The sequence below is a fragment of the Aythya fuligula genome, chromosome 5 (assembly GCF_009819795.1).
Source record: "Aythya fuligula isolate bAytFul2 chromosome 5, bAytFul2.pri, whole genome shotgun sequence".
Taxonomy (NCBI): domain Eukaryota; kingdom Metazoa; phylum Chordata; class Aves; order Anseriformes; family Anatidae; genus Aythya; species Aythya fuligula.
In genome coordinates, this window is record NC_045563.1 from 62,724,961 (window position 1) to 62,747,656 (window position 22,696).

A 22,696-nucleotide genomic window follows, 5' to 3' on the forward strand; every position below is an offset into this window, starting at 1 on the left:
GGACTGATGCTACATCAATGAGAGAGGGAGGCTTATTTGTGGTGAACACCAAAGAGTGAGAGGAATTATGGCTGTTACTACAGGCCGAACTGCACTTGAGAGATGCCAGCCAATTCTCTTCCCAATACTTTAACCTAGGCTACAAAGAGCTATGTTCAAATGTCTGTCTTCCTTGGTGGCCTCTGAATCCAACAAAACCAGCATTTTTTCTGCTACATTCCAGAAACTTCTACTGTTCTTCCAAGTCTGGAAGGATTTGCTTCTCTGAAGTCCATAGCTAAAAACGTGCTTTGCATTTTACTGGGATTAAGCGCAGTCACCCCTGTGACAAAGTGTCTATCATGAAATGGTCCTTCCCATGGAAAATAAAGTAACTGAGGAGCCAGGAAGAAAATCTCCTTTGCATCTGGACAACTAGCACACAGGTACCACCGCTGATGGACACTTCATTCTCAGGTGCTATCCAAAGAACCCATGTGTGGGAACCACGTGAGCGAACCCTAACCCATGTGTATCCTAGGTATCTCATTGCCGTAATGAGGCCCAAAAGATACACATCAAAGCAAGCCATCAAAACGATATTGCTGTGCCACTTAAGGTGAACAAATATGAAAAAAAGTTAGTTCAGGGTTAACTACCTCATATAAGATAAAGTTAATCCATACTTGCTCTAGGATAGAGATACGGTTTTAATGAGATCAACTAGTTTGATAAGGTCAAAACAGTTAATCCAGCCCTCTTTTCATCAGGCATACTGAGAACCTACAAGCCTACATAGAATTATTATAAATGTAGCTGAAAGCACTGTATATAAAACTACTATATAAATAAGAAATGCGGGGCAAGTGTAGAAAGATTCTCCCAAAATATTAAGTTGAATACATGAAATTCTCAGAATAAAGAATATTTTTGCCCTTCCAAGACTGAAAAAAACTGCACACAGAATACTTCCATGAAATGGTACTGTAAGCCCCATGTTACAAAAGAATTCATATCCACCCAGCCTAAGGAGTGGCTTGGACGTTGCCTTTGCATCTTTATAATGCCAATCTGGCTCTAATAAAAAAAAAAAAAAAGTAGTGATAAAGGAACTTCTCCATTTAATAAAGAAATAAATAGGACAAAAGTAAAAATAGTAAAAAGATTTAATACATGTGCTATACTTGTAAGTTATGGAAATGAAACTAACAAGATGTCACTAATCTGTAGGTAAAGAAAAGCTACTACAACATTGTATGAACTGAAAAACTTGGACTGTTTCTTGAAAGAAGGACAACACTGAGATAAGTTTATACAGTGGAGACCTCTTAAATACATAGTCCTGAATTTCAGTGCAGTAATTTGTAATGCTGATAATTCAGCCTGTTAAATCACATACTCACTTCAAAGAGATTTTTGTCAGAGGATTCAAATGAACAGAGATGTCTTTAGGCATTCACCAATTTCCAGCTCTTCAATAAATAAAACTTTCAAAATGTTTGTTTTATTGTAGAAGTGGACTAAAGCTTTCTGCTAAAAGCAAAAACATGCCAAATGAAGCAAGCTGTGACAACAGGACTCCAGATATATCCATTCAAAAGGGAAAGAAAACTTATTATTTACTGTAATTTCAGAAAAAAATAAGAATCCTGATATAAGCAAACTAATAAAGGTTTGCCATTATTATTTTGTGGGGGCGTAAACATCTTTCTTTAATCATCTAGCATTTGGGAAGCCCATGTTCCTCTTTATTAGCAGTTAAGAGAATTACCAGCAGCAACTGTATATCGAACTTCAAAAGGATGGTTCAAGTGGAAACATTTTTGCACCATAAATACTTATTCCAGGTTTTTGATTTAAGTGGGCTGCACTGTCAATTCTGAATTGCAACATACAATAGCCAGTTGTATCATAGAAGATTTTTTTTAAAGACAAAATTACAAAACACAATGATAGGTTAAATAAATAAAAAACATCAGTTAAAAAAGACGCTTAATTTCTTCTGTGCAATTATGTACCAATATGAAAAATATTACTTCAATCTCTGCGCACTTCACGGTTCAGTCTCCCAGAATTCACTAAAAATAATACTGACAACAAAAATAAAGGAAAAAACATGATTTGTTGACAAGTCAGTGCCTTGGAGCTATTAAAAAAGCACACATGAGAATTTGTAGTTCCCTTGCAGCAGAACAGTGACCCAACACGTTAAAAATCAAACATTGGTAATAATGTTAATATATAAAATATTAGTTTAAAAACTATAGAATGACCTTCTTAGCAGAAATGGAGTGTATATATTGGGGTCTATGACATACAGCATATCTGAAGGCAAGTTCACAAAATGCTGAAAGGCTCACTGCACATTTTCTATGGCAAGGAAATACTGCAGCTTTAAAATAAGCTGCACAATACTCATCTCTATCTCTTTCACATGAAAGTGTGTAAAAAGCAAATCAGCAAATAAACTCTAAAATAGATTTATACCAAAATCCTCTTTTTTACATTGAGTTTACAGCTTCTATCCATTTGCCTGTACTATTTTTGGAGTTTTCTTCAAGAAAAGTCAAAGTTGTATTTTAGGGCCATGAACAAGTTCACGATACAATGTACTGGCAGACAGAACTCTTGCATACTAACGTGATTCACTCCTTGTTGCTTTTTTTGTTGTTGCTGTTTTAAACATAGTTGTGGGTTTTTGTTTTGTTGTGGGACAAGAGGTCATATATCAATTCCTTTGACAAGAGATGCTTCCAGCGTAATGTTGAACTCCTGCAAGGTCTGCAGCACTCGAATCAATGAATTCACAAGAGTATGGTCCTTAATTAGTGCTATGTCTTCATACATCTGTGCTGTGATCGGGCAGTCTGCAAGCAGGGCGATCCAGTGATGCAAGAGGTGGTCTCTGACAAAGTGGTAATTTGGAAATAAAAATAAAGCCAAGTTAATTTCTCATTTTCAATGACATTATTTTTGTACTTTGCCTATCAACTAGACTTACCATTTTGTCCATATGCTTCTATAAAGGCAAGGGGAAGCAACTATCTGTGGCACTTGTTTAAGTAGGGCACATCCTCATGCAAGAGAAGCATTTCTAGGCTTTTCACCCTCACATCGAAACATACGGCTCCCAGGAGGCCTGGAAGCCTCAGGAAAGCCCGGTGTCACTGACTTGCTCCACCACCTTGGAGTCAAGAGGCTTCCTAAATAGTCCTGGTTTCTCTCCTACTCATCTCCTGCAACGAGTAGTTGGAGGGTGGGATTTCACCCAGCCAAGAGCTGAAGAGGCCTCGATGACTGATGGTTTTCTGCTTCTATCTTCCAACCTTGCTAGCTAGGAGAGGGAGGCTATTCAGACCAGTACCCTTCTCTCATGATTCAGTTGCTCAGCTCTAAGATATGCAATTGCATATCTTAGTTTCTCCATAATTCCAATACCTTGGAACTTGGTCAGTGCCTCCTTCACTTGATTCTTCTTTCATTACATCAAAGAACTTTGTAAGTAACAACCAAACTGCAAAACCCAGCATCTGTGTGGCTTTATCTTACTAACATGCACCATATTTTTCATTTTATTAAGAGTATTAATAAAAAAGTTCCTTTATACCTGGCTCCAAGACACACCAGCATCTGAAACTTGCCATCCTTCCCAATGTTTCTAGGTGTGTTGTTGATAGCAGTGATAAAACGACAGAAATTCCTGGCCCTTGTCTGCCAGTTCTCTTCTGGGACCATTTCATTTTGCTCAAGGGTCTCATAATATGTTTGTGCTTTTTCTTAAAAGAATAGTAGAAGATAAGTTTCATCAGTGTAATAGCAATCCTAAAATAGCTGAAATACTGTGCTCCAGTGCTTGTAATAAAGTATTAGGCACAATGACCTTCAAATTTAGATGATTACATTTAAAAACACCTCACTGTATAATGCTTTCCCCATAAGTTAGGGAACAAATCCATAACGCTATATGATACCCATATCTGAGAAACAGCAAATCAGCACAAAGTCAAAGCTTGTCCATAAGTTTCCTAGGTGATTACGTCTAGGCTTTTTTTTTTGTCACTTTAGTTGTTCCCTCTGTATAAAACTGGAATTCCACTTCCTTTCCCCTGAGCAGAGCTAAAGTGGTTTTAGTATCTAACTAACTTTGTCATGCTACAGTAATATGACAAAATAAGGTCAAGAATTATGTTGAAACACCTATTCAAGACACCGAAACACAATTAAAAGTAACTCATTTTCTGTGTACTTCTTGCGTATTTGCTTCTGTGTATTTTTTTTTTTGCCTATTTCTTTGTGTATTCAGTTGACTTATTCAGCACTGTGACAAAGGAAACAGAGCATGGTTTGAAAAAATATATGCTTATAAACCCCTTATTACAATGTCCACTAAGTACAAATAGCACTAGATCCACTTCTTATGTTTTATAAGGCAACTCAACCTCTTAAAAGCACCATTTATTGCTTTCACAATGCTGAATTAAGAACAAGGTTGCCATATGCCAACTCACCACCTTATTTAAAAACTTCCACACTAGGGAATTTTACACCACTGCTACTAGAAGGACACAGTCCAATTACTGTGCAAGTACAGTGTCAACTCTGGCACAAGACAGATACTCTTTCAACAATACGAGGACATAAGAGCTCTTAAAGCATTTCATCTGCTGAGATGCCTCTGACAAGTATTTTGTTCACACCAGCTGAGACACAGTGGCAACGATAAGGAACACAGATGGATATGTTTCAAAGACACAAACAGGCTCTGTTATGTTTTCATCACACTTACCTAAAAAGTCCCAAATAAAGACATTTTTGAAGAGCCTGGGTGATTTAAATCCATGCTGAAACACTTGCTCAAGAGCTGAAACAAGTCCACTTTCTCCACACAGCAAGAGCGTCAGACTACCTCTCTGTCAAACGCACACAGAAAGCACAAGCATTTATCTCAGTTCGGCAGTTAAGACACAAAAAGTATCATATGTGTTTATTAAAGCAGGTTTTAAATGAACAGATGCCCAGAGTTGCAATATACTGCCAGTCAGTGACCCCAGACAGGATGGCCCACTTCTCTTAAGTCCTTAGCATTCAAAAATTAGTTGATATCCTTAAGAATGAGGCTAAAGAAAGCAATCTCTGGGCCTCGCCATCATCAAATGAAGCCACAAAAAGTGTCATTTCCAGGGTAGACTTTCATAGGAAACTGGAGTTTCTTTAGGATCTTTGGAAAGGCCTTTAAGCTCTTCCAAACTCTCCAATCAAATTCCTTTCACAAAGCCCAATAAAATAGGGCTAATAGGGCTGCTACTAAGATGGTGAAGGGCCTGGAGGGGAAGATGTATGAGGAGAGGCTGAGGTCACTTGGCCTGTTCCTCCTGGAAAAGAGGAGGCTGAGGAGAGACGTTATCACGGTCTACAGTTTCCTCACGAGGGGGAGTGGAGGGGCAGGTGCTGATCTATTCTCTTTTGTCACCAGTGATCGGACCCAAGGGAATGGTGTCAAGCTGTGACAGGGGAGGTTCAGGCCGGGTATCAGGAAGAGGCTCTTCACTGAGACAGTTGTCGCACACTGGAATGGCCTCCCCAGGGATGTAGTCACGGCACCAAGCCTGTCGGAGTTCAAGAAGTGTTTGGACTGTGCTCAGTCAAATGGTCTGAATTTTTGGGTAGACCTATGTGGTGCCAGGAGTTGGACTCGATGATCCTTATGGGTCCGTTCCAACTCAGGATATTCTATGATTCTATGATTGTGAGCAGGTTTTACCTACGATAATGACCACTGCACAGGAAGTTCACGTTTTCCTTTTTTATGAAGTAGTTATGATCACAGGTCCACTGTATCAAGTACCTCAGACTTTCAAGAAAAACAACACAATGCAATTTTTGCAATGCAAAAATTAGGGAAAGAATAATAATTCTTCTTTAGATGACTGGGGTAAATTCTGTTCTGCAAAACCAACGCATGACCACTTGGGATTACTGTGTAAGTATGCTCAGCAATCAGACTGAATATGAACTGTCATGCTACCTGAATTTAGGAAAGGTAGGTGCAGAAAGAATGAGAAGACCAATTTGTAAAAAATTAAAATAATGACTTCCAAGGGATATCCACATAGTAGGCAGCACTACTCCATACCACTCTTTCTCACAAAGGCTGGACTTCAACACTTGGGACAAAGGCACACTTCTTAAGCTTGTTTCAGGAAAAAACTGCTGTGCCAGCTAAGGTGATTATACATGTATATATAACTCAGAATTGTAACTCAGAATTGTCTTTAACAACATTTCTGCTTTGCTTTGGTCTTTTTGTTTGTTTTTAAACACTCCATTGGTTTTCATATTAAAAGTGGCCAAGATAGTGCAAAACAGACATAAAAACCCTTTATTACTCTCAATGAAGATAAAACAGCAGTTAATCCAGAACAAACTGAACAGGAAGCAACATTGCTGAAAGTGGTACAGCTAGAATCTTGGGCAGAATTTTGCTCACAATTTCAAATACCACAACATTAGATTTAAATCTAACTGAATACTCCAGTTAACAGCAAAAAGGAGGTACTTGACGATTTACTATTTCAATTACCTAGTATCCATATCTCATTTTTGCTCTACTTAAGGAATTTTCAGACACAGATGGCTTCAAGTTCAAACTTTTCTGTTAAGTACTCTCCAACACTTACTAATGTGAGTTTCAAGACAGGAGTGCCACTACACAGACAACACAAGTCCTCACCTCTTTCTCTGGCTTGTGGAAATGCTTGACAATACCATTGACAGCTTCACCAATAGCTTCTTGTATCTGGCCAGTATTTAACTCTGAAAAATACAAAATACTTCCAGTCACTTTGTAAATGCTTTAAAAATTGTACCTGTGCATGAGAGATAAGGCATATCACAAAAGAGAAGAGGCATACAAACCAATATAACTTATGCTGTTAGTGAAAAGGTGATGGATTATTGGCAATAGAAATCCAAGTCTATTTTTACTAACTGTGGAGGAGGTAGAATTGGAGATGGTTTGTTTTTCCTATCAAAGTTGTAACTGCAATGTTTCAACACAACAACAGATAGAAAGAGTATTTACATAATTACATGATTTTGCAGACCCAGGCCCAAAGATAAGAAAAGGATATATTCCTCGATTACAACCACCAAATCCAGGCATCTTGGAAATACATCTTGTGATAGTTCCCTGTAAACCCATGGATGCCTGGGAGCACAATAACCACCTGACTTATCAGGAATAGGATAATCGTAGAACAGTGATCTCAATAAAAAACTAACATCCACGAACAGAAACCACTAGCAGGTGTTTTCATCTGTGAAGGACAGGACAACAAATTTCTGTCTTCTTCCACTGTAGTCGTTTCACAAATGAAGGACAAGAAAACAGAAAAAAATAGTAGGATAGCTAAGCACTACAGCAGAAGCCCAGAGACATCTTCCTTCTGCCTTTGGAGACATTCAGAATTTGAGTAGATACAAATCTGAGCAACCTGTTCTAACTCAGAAGTTAGCTCAACTCCCTGCTCAGAATCCAGCTAAGTGAGCTTCACAGGTCCTCTCTAAGCTGTGATTTTAAAATACAGGAACATCTCCAGTTGCTGTTTGCAAGCAGCTTTCCACAAATAATGATGTAAAACCTTACAAGACAATCCCCAGCACTCACTTGGCTTATTGTTCGGTGATATAGTGACAAATCTTCTGATCATGCTTGGTGACTGCTGCAAAGGAGGGGTTCGACACTGCCGCTCATCAACCTCAGTGTTGGAAGTCAACAGCTCTCCCACCAGGATCCTTTCTAAGCTGCCATCATCCATTCCCTTTCCAAGCCACCTTCCACAGGGAAACCTGAGAACATTAACCAGATATTTCAATCAAGTCTTTCAACCCAGACTCAATTCCATGGTAAAGACTTTCAACTGCAGTTGCAAAAAATCCAAATTCTGCTACTATATTTATTAGAAATACTTCACTCTAACAACTAATGAACAAATTCTTGGATGTGGGTTTTGCCAGCAGAGGGAGCAAAAGTAAAACAGCTTTTCAGCTCCAGGTTTGCCTTAAATGTCACACTAGACAATCTACAAAGCAAACTGGCAGATTTTGCCTTGTGTCCTACATGTAGTGCATGAGGGCTGTAGAGAGAAGAAAGAGAAGGGAAAGATCCACAATGAACTACACTTTCATTGAACACTTCACATAGCTGGTGAGACAACGCACACAAAAAAACACCATTAAATAAATTGCTTAAATACCAAAACACCAACAGTTATATTGAAATTGGGATATTAAGTTGGGTACTAGAAAATACGCATTTATTTGCTCATTACCACTTTCTGTGAACCGATGCTGATGTCAGTTTAACTAGCTCAATCAGAAAACTGAATAGCATCCAAAAATAGTCTGAATAGCATCCAAAAATAGTATCTTGCCTCTTCATTTAATTACAAGTAAGCTTGCATAAAGAACTGAGTAGACTTACCCACCAGTTTCTCATCAACATGAGTAAAAAAGTATCTCTAAATAAAGGACAAGTCACTAAACCATGCTGTACTTAACACAAATTAAATTAATTCCTACTGTAAATCTTGTTCCTTTACTTTCACCATGCAAATACAGGTTTCTAACATTCATTAGCCCTTGTATTCAAGCTTGTGTTCAAACTTCTCTAACAGAGCACTCAGCCGTAATATAAAACATCATCCATGTTTGGTGAGCAGCAAGCTAACTTGCTGTTTCTGCCTGGGGCTCAAGGCAGATTCTTTTCAAGATGTGTAACAGTGAACTCATCTTCTCCACCAATATTTGGAAGGTAGACATGAGCATTTGCAAACTGAACACTGTTTAATTTTGTAAGAATCACGACTTGTTTAATGCCAGAAGCCAAATGACCTTTCTGTGCCTTCAGGTAGCAGCATCTGTAGACAGAGTCCCAGGAGGTAAGACCTTTCTAAGCAAACAAGCCCTCTTATGCTGGCTTCCTGCATAAATTCTACTTACCCAACACGAAATGTCAGGATGATACTTACTTGTAAGTATGCCCTGTTATTTCATTTCTGACCATAACATATTCAACTAGCCATTTGGCATACAGCCCTGAGTTATCATGTCCTATTTGCACTGTGGTCAGTTTTCCCAGGTTCTGGCACTGCAAATTAAACAAAGAATTTGTCAGTGTAAACAGTAGGAGAGAGGACGAGTAAACTCTTGGAGAAAATGCTGACATAGGTCATCAGAAGTGTGGTGCTCTTCTTCTGACTGAATGACCCATCCTGGGCTTTTTAGGGGTAAGTTGCTTTATTTATTTTTGTTTGTTGTTGCTTTGTGGTTTTTTTGTTTTGTTTTGTTTTGTTTTTTCTTAATACTGTGTTGATCAACAGAGAGCAAGACAAATTTTATTTTTCATAAGTCTTATCCGTCAATGCACTAAGGATTTGTCAATGATTTTGCTGTGCATAGTATTAAATATGGATTAAACTTGGTAATGTACAAACACAGGAGTATTTGTGAGTAACCACAAAGACCACAGATACGAAATGTACCACAAGATGATACCGCAAGGGGAGAATTTAGAACTGAATGAAAAAACACCTGAACTATTCTTGTTTCAATTGATACAAACCTCAAAAGTCATTTCTAGTATGTTCCTGGGAATCTGCAGGACTCCTGTTTCACCCAGTTCTCCTGAGATACATATCCAAGGATTGGCTGTAAACATCGAACCACCAAGTTTCTTGCTAGGAACAATCAATATATGGTATGGTATCACTGCAAACACAAGAAGAAATAACACTTCAAAAGTGAAAAAGGAAAATAATGTAATTTTTTTTAAATGAACAGAAGAGAAAACGATATACTATTAATCCATAACAATCCTTCACTACCATGAAATGTAAGAAAAAAAAAAAACACACTCAACACACAAACATAAGAGTTCCTATTTAATCATACCAGCACTTACTTAGTAAACACTTACTGACAATCAGGAAGTGTACACATTAAGAGTCATTAAGAAGTACAGCTGATAGCAAAATACCATCAAATGACAGAAGAAACACGGATTAGACAATGTCTCCATATGGATATAATCATTTTTTCATTTTCCAGTCTCAAAACATATGATGAAGATAGTTATTTGTCCCCAGCTTAGTGACAAGGAGGTAAGGACAGTATCCGTGAATACAGGACTAGGTTGTAGCTCAGCATGCAACTCAGTGCTCAAATACAAACTGCCTGCTTTTGCGTGTGCATACATAAACACTACACAACACTAATTCCCACTCAGCTAGTAACCAAAGCCTTTATCTGCAGGGCTTGCTTGCAGGAGTATTCATTACAGTGGCTAAACACTTTCAGTGAAAATATCTAACAATACTGCAAGTTCTTCTGTACCATGCTGCTCTTAATTATGCTAAGATGATTTGATTTTAAAAAGAATAAACAACTTTTTCCTCCCCTTTAACTGGCACCACATGCATTCTCAAATGTTTTCTGGTCCCCTGGTCTACCAGTGCCTAATTCAATACACCACCTGAATTAAAGCTCCTTCTTTGACTCAAGGCAGATGGAAATACAGATGTTCTTCCATCATCTAGCATCTCATACATGGCCCCCTATTAACCAAACTACTTCTATAACAAAATCCAATTATCTAAATGCTCATTGTGTTTCTTGGCAATTTAGCTTCCTTTATCATTCATAAATGGGTTACAGTTAGTATTTTTCAGCTGAGGTATTTAATACATTTCTCCCTCAACATCTCCTCAGCTGTCAGTTCCCTCAAGAAAGCATTTGGTAGTTGGCTTTTCTTAGAAGCTTGATGCTTGTGGCATTTAAGAATGAATTAAAATGCCTCCCTTTTTATTTTCTGGGCTGATAGTCTTAAAATGACAAAAGCATCCAGCAGAGCTTGTCCACAAGTCCAAGAAGTATTTCACTTAGATTTCTGTTTGCTTTGTCTTTAAGACACAAAAATAGGAGTCATAACATAACAGCAAGGATAGGTCTTACAGTGGGGTAGAAGGGTCCCTTCACCTACCGCCAACCCCAATTTCAGCAATGCTGAAGTCTTTCTTATACCTTACCATTGAAGTCCTGTGACTGCACGCATGCAAAAAGTGCATGAGAATTCTGTAATTCATTAAAGTGTCAGCAATAACAGCTAAAAAATATCTACAGGAAGTCTTTAAAAGAAAAGAAAAAGGAAAAAAAGCACTTGAATGCATTGCAGAGTTCTGATGCAGCCCTCAGCAAGCGTTTGACTAGTTATCCCAAATTCAGAGACAAGCATGTGGCAAGCTAGGCTGAGGATGAAAAAGGGAAAGGTATTTTGTTTTCTTTTTTAACTCCTGCTAATATTCTTACCTTGAAAATGTACAATCCACACTGTTTTTTTGTATGGTGCACAGAAGTCCACCACAAAATTTTCTGTTGAGTACTTTTCCACATCTAAAAGGATTAAAGCTGCCTGTATCTTACCAAGTTAGAAACAAATGTCTTTAGTGACACATGGGGAAAACACTACTGCCCACCAGAAAAGATTATAGAAACAGTGATACAGCATACACAGATGGATACCAGAAAGAAAGCAGAACAGCTACACAAAAGAACATTTCTCAGAATTGTTTAGAAATTTGGATAAGTACTCAACCAGATCTGGAGATCAGAGTTCCGGGGAAAGTAAATACTTACAGATTGTTGTGAAAACATTGGTAAAGCAAAAGTAATCAACAGCATTGAATGACAGGAGATGATACAAGAATTGTTCTTTCTCGTCATCACAGCGGAGGAACGCATAACGCTTGTAGAGTTTTCTGACAAAGTAAAACAAATAATCTGTCATAGTAACAAGATGCTTTCAGTGAAATGTTTTTTATTATGCATATTTATTAGGTAAACTATGAAGAATGTGCAAGCAATTACAAACGACAAGTGATGCTAGTGGAGCCAACAGTATTTAATGTGCCAAGTTATGTAGACACTGTAAGTCTGAAGTCTCCAAGTGCATCAGTCCAATATTTCACACTACTTTCTGTCACTTGAAACAAGGTTTAGGGTGCTCTTTCAGCCTAATTCCTCAAAAAAGGAAGAAGGATTTTTGTATTTCCTCAGGAAAAAAAAAAATCTGACCTTTTCTGGCAATGTGAAACGCTAGAACTGAAGTCCTCACAAGCTAGTTCTCAGCAGATGGTGTCAGTGGACACTCATTCAGTACACAGGACACTGGACAGTTGGAAGACTCTTTTCAAAGGATACTAGGGCAAGCACTGAGGTTATCTACTTGTATTAGGTTATAAGTAATATCCCAGGGTCTTCAGGAACCCACATGTTAAGTTAGGAAATAGCTTCAATATTTACAGCATACAGTTCCTGAGATAACCAAATTCACATGCACATAGAGGTGATGTAAACTCCTGCTCTTCCTCTTCTCCTGGGTTGAAAACTCTTTACAAGGACTGTAGAACCAGACAAAACTGCAACTTCTTTTGCATGGAAATACAAAAAGATGTAGCTCAGTAGCCCTCCCTCCCTAGTAGAGATTCTATGCAGAAAAATGTACTCTAAAGGAAAATAATCTTATACACATTACTCAGGCACATTAGTGAATTAACACTGCAAGACCTGCAACTGTGAAACCTTGATGAGATTTTACAATACATTTCAAGCAAAAATTTTGACTGGAAAATACTCTTAAAGTTTCTCACTTGCACATAGAGACCACCACCATTTTGGTTAATTATGCAACCACTAAATAATGCTAGCATTGGTGCATTATTACAAAAGAATATGCCAAGATACATCAAAATCCAACTGAGACTAGAGGAAATACTCAAAACATCACGAGTGCATGAATTAGGTATTAGAAATACTGACATGGCAACGGATGATTGTTCCTGCCAGGAGGGCATCCTGACAACTTTCCTCAATTTCAGATATCAGTTACAAAAGAGTCTGCAAGTAGTTCACTAGCCAGAAGTCTGCAAAATGAATCGATATAAGTAACTTATGTGTGCAAACACATTCTCACTTACATAAGAAACATTAACACTAGAGAAATACTCAGTGGAAGTAAAGAAACTGAGTCTTAAATCATCATAGCCTGCTCATAGCCACGAGGGTTAGCAAGTCCAAAAATGTCTCATGGGTCACCATGTCTGTGTTTTGTTTGAACAATCTGAAGCACGTACTTAGATGGTCTATCCACAACAGTACGTGCTGTCTTGTCTTTCCAAAATAAAAGATTTCTCAGTTTACTTGTGCACATAAGGTCTCCAAATGAAACTAAATGATTTCCTTCTGTTGTCTAACTCTAGTCCCTCCACAAACTAGAAAGAAACTTGTTTTATTTCTCCTCTAATTTTCAGCAAATGCCAAATGAAGAGAATTAGTTAAATAAAATAACTAGCAACTAGTTGATTCAAAACAGAACAACCCTACATCATGGTAAATGCAAAATGATGGAAGTTGCATACCTTCCTGAACTTGGCACTGCTTCCTCTAAAAACAAAAAGTGGAAAGCACTTTTAGTCCAAACCATGTAGAACACCCTTAAGTTCGATAACTAAACGCACAGTGCAAAGGACACAGGATTACAGAAAATCAGCGTAATTTCTATGCAAGTTGCTCCTTTGCTTGTCACTTTCATTCTAAACATACTTTTGCTGTTTTCTCACTCTGTGCTGGAGAACCACAATCGGTCTGATAGATGAACAGTGCATTAGCTAGTGTTGAGAGCTTTTTTCCCTCCCGCCCACAACATTTGTTTTGCAGGGGATGAGCACTGCCAAATTTAACCTGAAATAGACCCTTCATTCACTTAATTTAGAGACAGAGGAAGCTTTACTACTTGTCCTCACTGTGTCCTTCAGCTTTTCTTTGCACACTATTGCAAAGAAAAGAGGAAGGCTACAGCTTTATCAGGAAGTCCAGCATAATTCAACCCAAGGAAAACCCCAAGTAGTTAGCAGTCAAGGTTCTGGGCAGACATTTGTGGCACAGTGATCTTGGTAGGAGAAAAGTAAAGGAAGAGGAAAAAGAGACAGCATGGGTTAGGTTGTCTCCAGAAGAAAGTCTTCAATTAAAGCCAATTACTAGCTTTACACTTGCTACTAAAAAAAGTTTGATTGGACAAACACGAGAACCCTTGATTTCCACAACAGACCGTATGCCCAAACTTATTAGCAATACTTTTTTTTTTTTTTTTTTTTTTTTTTTTTAATGAACTGGCTATACTAAATAAACCTCAGCCTGGTATTCCTGAAATTATGTAATTTGTATTAAATATGGCCTGTACTTTAGTTTGTGCAACTGTTTAAAAAATATTTATGTTTACAAAGATAATACAAAGTGCATGTGCTCTGGACATTGCCCTTTTAAGAAAACAGGCCCTTGTGTTGAGCATTTCTTTTTTTTTGCCTTTCAAATATGCATATTTAAGAAGCACTAGCACAGATTTGACAGAGTTTAAGCCAGCAGAATTTGGAACTCTCTCAAAGTCCATTCCCCACCCAACCCCAAACTCCATACATCAGATACTTCTCTTATTTTCTTCCTATAGCAGCATCAAATGCTCTTTAAATAGCATTTTGGGTCTTAATGCTTGGGCCTTTCCATAAATTTTGTATTGTCTCATATATAAACAAAGGAATTGAAAGTTGTGTATTTTGAAATGTTTAGAAGTAACAGAAACAAAACATGGATCATCATAGCAGATATTTGACTATTATGAAACCAATTAACTTCATGTTCTTAAGCAGGATATAAATGCAAAGTCTTTACTGTGTACAAGAAGAGAAATAAACCTGCAAGACAGCTTGATTTAGAAATGTGGATAGCCATGCTCTGGCAGATTGAGATGGAAGAGTTCAGAAGATATTATCAGATCTCATATTAAGCTTATTACCCCACAATGAGATGCAAGAACTGATCAACACAGCCTCGTAGCCACCTTCATGGTGTACACCATTCATCTGCTCTCCTGAAACACACCGGAAGCTGATTGTGTCTACATTATGTTACATTCCACTGAAAGGGGCTAGGAGAATGTAATCAATAAACATGTCTCAGATGTGGAAACAGAACTGAGAAGCTAAGGAACAGTCACATTCAGAGTCACACTAACCAGAACCACAGAAGAACACCTGGATCTAACTCTACACTCTTCATATTGTGACAGAACCGCAACTAGGATCTAAGCTGCACTTTGCCATGCACTGTGAAAAAGAATAGTTACAGAGAGGGCACTGAGATAAGAAGCTTAACTCAAAGTAGTTGAGTTTGGACGTAAGACCTATTTGATTTAATCCCTACCAATTGATGAAATTCGCAATGCAAAACTGAAGAAAGTCTACTGCTGACAGAATTGATGCTGTATCTGAAGAACCCCAGAAGTAAATCCTAACAACACAACTATTTTTCGTGTGTAACAAGCTCTAGGTCACCCTGCTTGAGCAGGTGAGTTGGACTACATGATCTCTGAAGGTCGCTTCCAAGCTCAGACGTTCTGTGATTCTGAACTAGCTCATACACAGGTACAGAGACACTGTTGGAAGGCTAGTTTGTTCCATTCTTTTTGCATAATACTAAGCAAATGAAAGAATGACTTAAAAGCAAAACAAACAAAAAATCCAAACAACTAAATAAGGTTAATTATTAAAAGCTTTGCCCAAGATAAACCGTCTTACTTTGTGAGTTCATGATCTGAAAGCAGCTGCTTTAGATGCCTGGACAGCAACTTCTTTTCCATGGAGAGACGAACCCAAGCTCTGGCCTTACCAACATCTGTTTTGATCTCACTGATATTCTGGATATGCCTTAAAGAACAAAGCAAAAGATACCGCACATTATTTTCAAAGCACGATAGCTCTTTCCAACCAAGCGAGGCTGAAGAAGGGATTTTGCCACAAATGCAAAATATCACACTCACTACTGGAAAAAGAGACGTGGTCACCCTTAATATTCAACAATAGCTAAATTCCTTGCATAACTAGATGGAAAAAAAATAGGAGCCTGAAAAAGAAGAATCTGCAACACAGTACCCTTTTATAAAATTCTAAAGCAGGCCCATTGCTTCACATGATTTAAGAAGCATTCTGGAACTTCTCTGCAACATTTACGGCTGAGTGCTTTGGAAAATTACATACTATTTTTTACATACTATATTTTCAGTGCTCAATAGTAGCTTTTCTAAGTACAAGATGCAAACGGTATGCTCTGAAAGGACAACCATGACCTTTGGAAATCCTCAATTCACTCCTTCATACTGAAAAAAAAAAAAAAACAGATTTGGGAAAGGAAAAAGGAGGAAAGAATAAATTTATTTTGAAGGGATTTTTAGTTTTGCATTTTTTGTTTTTATGTACTGAAGAAAGGACATCTAGCAGAAGTTACAGTTATAGGTGTTTATTCGCACTACTAAAACTGTGTTAGACAAAATCATTCCTTACATTAAACAAGTTCTTTACACTGCTTTCTTCACTGAGAAGCAAGACTTAGCTCAGAATTATACAACCAACTTGGAAATGACTAGGAAAATACATATGCTACACCCACAGCTCTGTGGAAATAAAACAATACAAAATATTACAAAAAGATGAAAATTGCTTCAGTGTAGTTCTATAAACTAGTAGCTGTGACAATGTAAAATCTCCTCAGTATGAAATATGTTTCTGTAAAATTCAGTGAAACAGTTGCACTATATACTTTAAAATGGTTCAGCAAGTTCTCTCCCCACATCCCCCCCTTGGTGTATGAATAGACAGGTGCATGCATCATGTGTGGTACACATTCTACACAAAAATAAATATGCAAGCAAGTCTCATGGGGTTTTTGGTGTGTTGGTTTTAATAATTCAAACTCACCTCATATCCTGGACGAGAGAGATTCTAAGAGGTGACATGGCTGGACTGGTATCTGACTTTCTCCTTTCTGAATCAAGAAGTATGCCTAGATCCAGAAGAACAGAATTTTCTGTTAGTGAAAACCATCTAAAGATTTTAAAAATCAATGTACGAAGAAGGTAAATTAACGCCAACTTGCATGTAGAAAGAGATGATTAAATTTTTATTTTATTTCTTTTAAAAGACTCATGCAAGTAATGAACCCTACTGCATTCTTGCTGTTTTGGTGAGTCATAGGTTTGCAAAGATATTGTGGCAGATTTCCATTTCCAATGACATGAAAATATGATACGCTACACAGATGGTTATGCAGATCAGCACACAGTGAGCATTAATATATTAATGAGCTTAAATTCATCTGAAATTGGTATGACATCAAATGGCTTAAGACTTATATTAATCAAGTATTATTTTCTAAAGTCTACCCTATTTTATTTCATGGTCAAACTAACATTAGAAAACAGTGTTCAACATTTTACCCTGTACACCACAACCATATGTTCAACTAGTCTATCATTCCACACGCTCCCATAACATCAACAGTCTTAATTTGCAATTTAAGCAACATTATTACTCTTATCTTTCAAATTTCACTCTAGAATCTCATCATATATTGAATACAGTCCCCTGCCCTGAGTCCCAAGTCAGAAAGCCTAAGACAGGCACAACTTTCCATCTGATATGCAAAAAGCCCTGTGCACAGGACCAAGTGACATTCAGGAGACTTTAGCATGTACAAGGCCCTGTAAGTTATAGTCATGCTAAGCAATTTGCTTATAGCAATTTAAATACAATATAAAAAAAAATAAAACAAAACAATGTTCTGTCTACAAAATTATACCTTATATATACCCAACTGACACATAAAGTAGCATTTAAAAATTACGTTAATAATTTTGAAAACATCAGTGGATCTTACGTGCAGTATTACTTTTACGATAACACTTGCTATGTCAAAAATTACCATGCATTTCTTAAGTGATTTTTGCATTTTTAAATTACTTTTAAAAAAAAAACATTTAAGACTACCATTTGGCTGCCCTCCCTCCCTCCCCCCCCTTTTTTTTTTTCCCTAAAGAAACAATGTAAATTTCAGGATGTACAACACAATTTTGTGTGCTTACATGCACTCCCCTCAACCCCATCTATGACTTGGTAGGCTTTGTCAGTCATGAAGCCATATGACTATAGGTTATAAAGAAGATCTTATGTTGGAGCAGACCCATTTTAAAGTCTTTGAAACATCAGATATTTCTAGTATCTGACTACTGCAATCACAAAAAAGTTAATTTTCCACAAAACACATTGAGACAATAAATCAGGTCCATATTAATTCCCTAGCAAATCAAATACTCAATTTGGTTATATTTTATGAAGGGTTATTTCCAAGGAAACAATCTTTACTGAGTGCAAATCAGCAGGCAGCTTTTACTCAGCTGTTTTGTTTGTATGTTCATCATCTTCCAGTAGAAGCTAATCTTACCTGAGGTACTGAAGCTGCCTGATGTAGTTCTTCTCTGTCTGTTTTCAAGGTAATGCAGCAGATGAGACCACAAAGCAGACTTTCCCTAGAATTAAAAATATATTAGTTACTACAAAATACAGGATCCCGATTCAGAAGATACAACTATGAGCTGAATAAAAAGGCTTAAATCATAATAGGATATATCAGCCATAACAACAACAACAAGCTTGCTTCAAATATGTTTCTCCTACAAAGTCGTTAATTAGACAAGAAAAAAAAAGAGAGACAAGTTTCAGTTGCTCAGGAGCTGTAAAAAGGATGAGAAAATAAAGCAAAATTAAAAACTACTACAATCTAATGATTCCGGTAATCTGGAAAAGTCAGCCAAGTTTCATCAACATGATTGTTCATCAACTTGACAAGAAAACATTTAAATTCCTTGTAAAACATTATGCACAAGCAAAGTTCTCAGACTGCGACTGTCATCTTTCCTACGCATTTCCCTCCCTGCGTCTCCAGCAGCGAGCTGGCAAGATGCACAGAACCAGCCTGGGTAAACCATCTCACACCCAGACCAAGTCTTGCGTATCTGTTCCCTTCAGGGTAATTCAGGGCTATAGCTGCATGCTGTCAATTTGCAGAAACTCAAAAGATTTCCCTCAGTTTCATCAGGTAAAAGACCTGGATAATTACAAACACAGTAAAGTAAAACAAATCAAAACACAAGTAGGACAACAAAAGCTTATCAGCAAGAATACTCTTGTTCTACACATTACAGAAACAACTTCAAAGTTAAGTTTGGGATGCAGTATTTAGGTCAAGATTAATCTGTCAAATAATGTCAAAAAGGTGCATCTTGCTCATTATGTTTCTTTCTTAAACCTCAGGTGACTTGAAAAAAGAAGGCAGGAAATATTTCATTGGCAAATTAGAAGATTCTTGGTTTCATCTTAAAATATTCTGCATGATAAATCAAAGACTAGCAAAGCCACAGAAGGCAGCATTAACTGAGTAGGGTCTCTCCAGCACATTAATTGAAATTATTTACAATGAAAATTAACTACTATTAGCTATTATCTTCCTTAATTATTACATTAACTGGAAATCCCAGTAAAAATCTAGCAATTCTGCACTTCATAAGACCAGTCATATTATAAAGCCAGATTTTTAGTTACAACTTTGTGCAGAAAGAAACCCTGACTGTAAAGCAAGAGCTGTCAATTCAGTACTATTGATTTCACATCTGTAATCGTGTAAGTACCTTCCTGAATTGCAGTAATTATGGTTCAACTCTGAAAGTCAAAAAATTAAAAATATATATATTTAAGCATCTCTAATCAATTCTATCCTACAGCTCACTAACAATCATGATGGCTCATTCCAAGACATTTTATCTATACCAAATGAAACAGCTTGTCTCCAAAAGATAAAAAGTGTCTTTTATATCTGTGTTGAGAAATTTATTGAAAATACTTTGTGGTGAAGGTATTAAAAAAAATTTCAGAAAAGCCCAATGCCTCAATACCTGACAGATCCAACATGGGAAGCCAAAATTGTGAGTCTTATAAAAACATAAAAAGAGAACGTGAAAACATCAACCAGAGAACAGTTACACTGAAAAGAGTATTTCTCCGAATAAACATACACACACATGCAGTCTAGTTCAGCATCTTGCTGCCATGGCAAGGAGAACTGCAAAAGAGCACATAAAGCAGCAAACAAAGAATCTTGTAGCAAATATATGCCAACGATCACGATGAATGTAAGAACTCATGCAGTAGGTATCTGCCCACTTCCTTTACCATCATGTTACTCTGCTCTAACTTCAAGTAGCAATGATGACACAAACTGTTTCTAAAAGGGAAAAAACAACAGCCTAAAGAAAGCAGCGAGACAGGCAAGGGAACAACAAAGGCCCTCTGAAAGTTCAAACTACTTTGGTCATCGGACCCTACATTCTACAACTCTCCTGCATTGCTTTGGGCAAAGGAAGGTGCAGATTCACTTTGCATGTGGAAAAATTGGTAGGTCAGCTAATGTTGGACTATCAGGGCTCATCAGCAGGAAAATTGGTAAAAGCAAGGACTGGTGGAAGGAAAACCATCCTCATTACTACAGTCAATTGAGAAAGTCGAGTCTTCCTTGGCTCATTATTGAAAAACAAAATAAAACTGATGTATAAAACAGCAGGCTTTTGCATATTTAATAAAGGCCAGAGTACACAGAGAATTAGTAGTGCAGTTTTACTGTGGATCATAGTATTAGATGCACAGCACTTCCTCCATCAGGCCTCTATTATATTCCACCACTCTATTTATTCCACCATTCAGCACTGTTTGCCAACATCTGCAATCAATCCAAAGCATTAACCTTATGTAGGGTTGGCCGTCTGGTGGTCTGAAAGGCCCAAATCTGAGTTGAAGCAGAGTATACTGATGCTCTGTCTTCTAAGACGAAAGCAGTACAGCTTCTATCCTAAGTGATATACAAGAGGGAAGGGAGAGAATCACATGATAAATCTTCACATAGAGAAACTACTGCTATAAAGTTTGAAGGAGAGCAGATTTAAACACTGGTGTTTGGGTGCTGGGGACAGATACTGAATTACAGTTGTTTGGATTACATACATTTATTCTGCTAATTCTTTTTAAAAAAAAAGTTACAATCCTCAGATTCCTTGTTATTCTTTTGCACAAATGAGGAGAGAATAAAAACCTTAAAACTCCATCTAATCCCACAAGCAACACTTAACTATCCCTATATAATTCTGAAAGAAACAAAATAGCAAGGGTTTTACTTTTAAAAATTAAATTACCCTTCATGAAAAAGATTCCCCATATAATATTCCACGGACACCACATTTAACACACACTGCATTAAATCCTTTGCAATTTAAATAACTAAAATATTAAGAAAAAATCAAAGACTAATTTACTTTTATCTTAAAAAACAAAACAGAAAAATAAACACAAAAACCTTGGTAAAATGGAAAGAAAGTGTTCAAAAAGTAATCTGTGGAACAAATCTGTGCGTGCATTTGCACCCACCCCAGAGCAAAAAGTGGAGACAGACAAGGAGGCATTAACTGACATAAAAAACGCTGGGGGCTGTGTGCAAGTATTTTTATATATTAACACATCTATGTACACAGACTTGGTACCTCTGAAAGCAGAAGGAAAAATAGCAAAATGTGACTTCATGGAAGTATGCTCTGTAACATGCAGGAATATCTGCTCCTCACCTGTTTGACTTGCAGACCATGGCTCCATATCCTTTCTAAGAGGTCACACAGACTGGCTATCAGGGTATTCTCTTCTACACCTGTGATATTCACTTCACCATGACCCAGCTCCACAGCTTCACGCCCCATTTTTTCAACTAACATCCTCTTGGTCTTAAAAAGGACAAAGCAAAATAGTTAGTTCTTTCTGCACGGACTTCTAAGATCATTCAGACTTTTTGAAGAATCACAGAATTGTAGGGGTTGGAAGGGACCTCAAGAGACCATCAGGTCCAACCTCCCTGCCAAAGCAGGTTCCCTACAGCAGGCTGCCCAGGTAGGCATCCAGACAGGCCTTGAATATCTCTAGAGAAGGAGACTCCACAACCTCCCTGGGCAGCCTGTCCCAGTGCTCCGTCACCCTCACCGTGAAGAAGTTCTTTCACATGTTGGTGTGGAACTGCCTGGGCTCCATTTTGTGGCCATTGCCCCTTGTCCTGTCCCCACAAACGACTGAAAAAGAGGTTGGCCAAATCCCTCTGTCTCCCACATTTAAGATATTCGTAAACATTGATGAGATCCCCTCTCAGTCTTCTTTTCTCCAGGCTGAATAGGCCCAGATCTCTCAGCCTTTCCTCATAGTGAAGATGCTCCAGGCCCTGTATCATCTTTGTGGCCCTCTGCTGGACTCTTTCCGGGAGAAGCAGAGAAACTTCCAGAGAAACTGCTTCTCCTGGAAAGAACAAACAAGGAAGGATAGAATAGCAATGATTTGGCAGAACAACTCAACATACATAATATCTCTGAAACTTGAGCAGGACTGCATTTCTTTTATCCTTGTTTTTACAAGCCACGTGTTTGATTGCTTTACAGCCCCCTCCATCTTTCTTACAAGGGCCTTGCACATGGGCACGTATAAACCTCCACATGGTAATCTGAATAAACAGAAGAACAGGCCACAGTTTGACAAATTAGTGGCCAAGCAGCAAGACCCTGCAACACAGCTCTGTGTTTTCATGACAAATTCCTATTTTGGAATATTCTCTCTTGTTGAAATAGTATAGTCTCAGTGATAAATGAAATATGCTAAAATAGATATAGGCAGCAGTATGAAGACGACCCATCAAAATATTC

The 22,696-nt window shown here is 37.6% G+C and overlaps 1 protein-coding gene across 4 annotated transcripts in view; it reads right to left on the reverse strand.

The window, feature by feature from the left end:
• Nucleotides 1-1,967: 1,967 nt before the first annotated feature.
• DENND5A (DENN domain containing 5A) overlaps nucleotides 1,968-22,696 on the reverse strand; it is a 58,577-nt gene continuing 37,848 nt past the window's right edge. For 2 of the 4 annotated variants that reach the window (XM_032187653.1, XM_032187652.1), the window contains 13 exons: nucleotides 21,584-21,736; nucleotides 20,713-20,817; nucleotides 18,361-18,445; nucleotides 16,839-16,923; nucleotides 15,663-15,791; nucleotides 11,671-11,792; nucleotides 9,602-9,747; nucleotides 9,009-9,127; nucleotides 7,646-7,827; nucleotides 6,710-6,792; nucleotides 4,766-4,889; nucleotides 3,587-3,755; nucleotides 1,968-2,884 (listed from right to left, as the gene is read on the reverse strand). In XM_032187653.1, coding sequence (XP_032043544.1) covers nucleotides 2,701-2,884; nucleotides 3,587-3,755; nucleotides 4,766-4,889; nucleotides 6,710-6,792; nucleotides 7,646-7,827; nucleotides 9,009-9,127; nucleotides 9,602-9,747; nucleotides 11,671-11,792; nucleotides 15,663-15,791; nucleotides 16,839-16,923; nucleotides 18,361-18,445; nucleotides 20,713-20,817; nucleotides 21,584-21,736 — 1,686 coding nt within the window. In that variant the 3' untranslated portion in view covers nucleotides 1,968-2,700. The remainder of the gene's footprint in view (nucleotides 2,885-3,586; nucleotides 3,756-4,765; nucleotides 4,890-6,709; nucleotides 6,793-7,645; nucleotides 7,828-9,008; nucleotides 9,128-9,601; nucleotides 9,748-11,670; nucleotides 11,793-15,662; nucleotides 15,792-16,838; nucleotides 16,924-18,360; nucleotides 18,446-20,712; nucleotides 20,818-21,583; nucleotides 21,737-22,696) is intronic. The other 2 variants (XM_032187656.1, XM_032187655.1) reach the window with 1 other exon arrangement.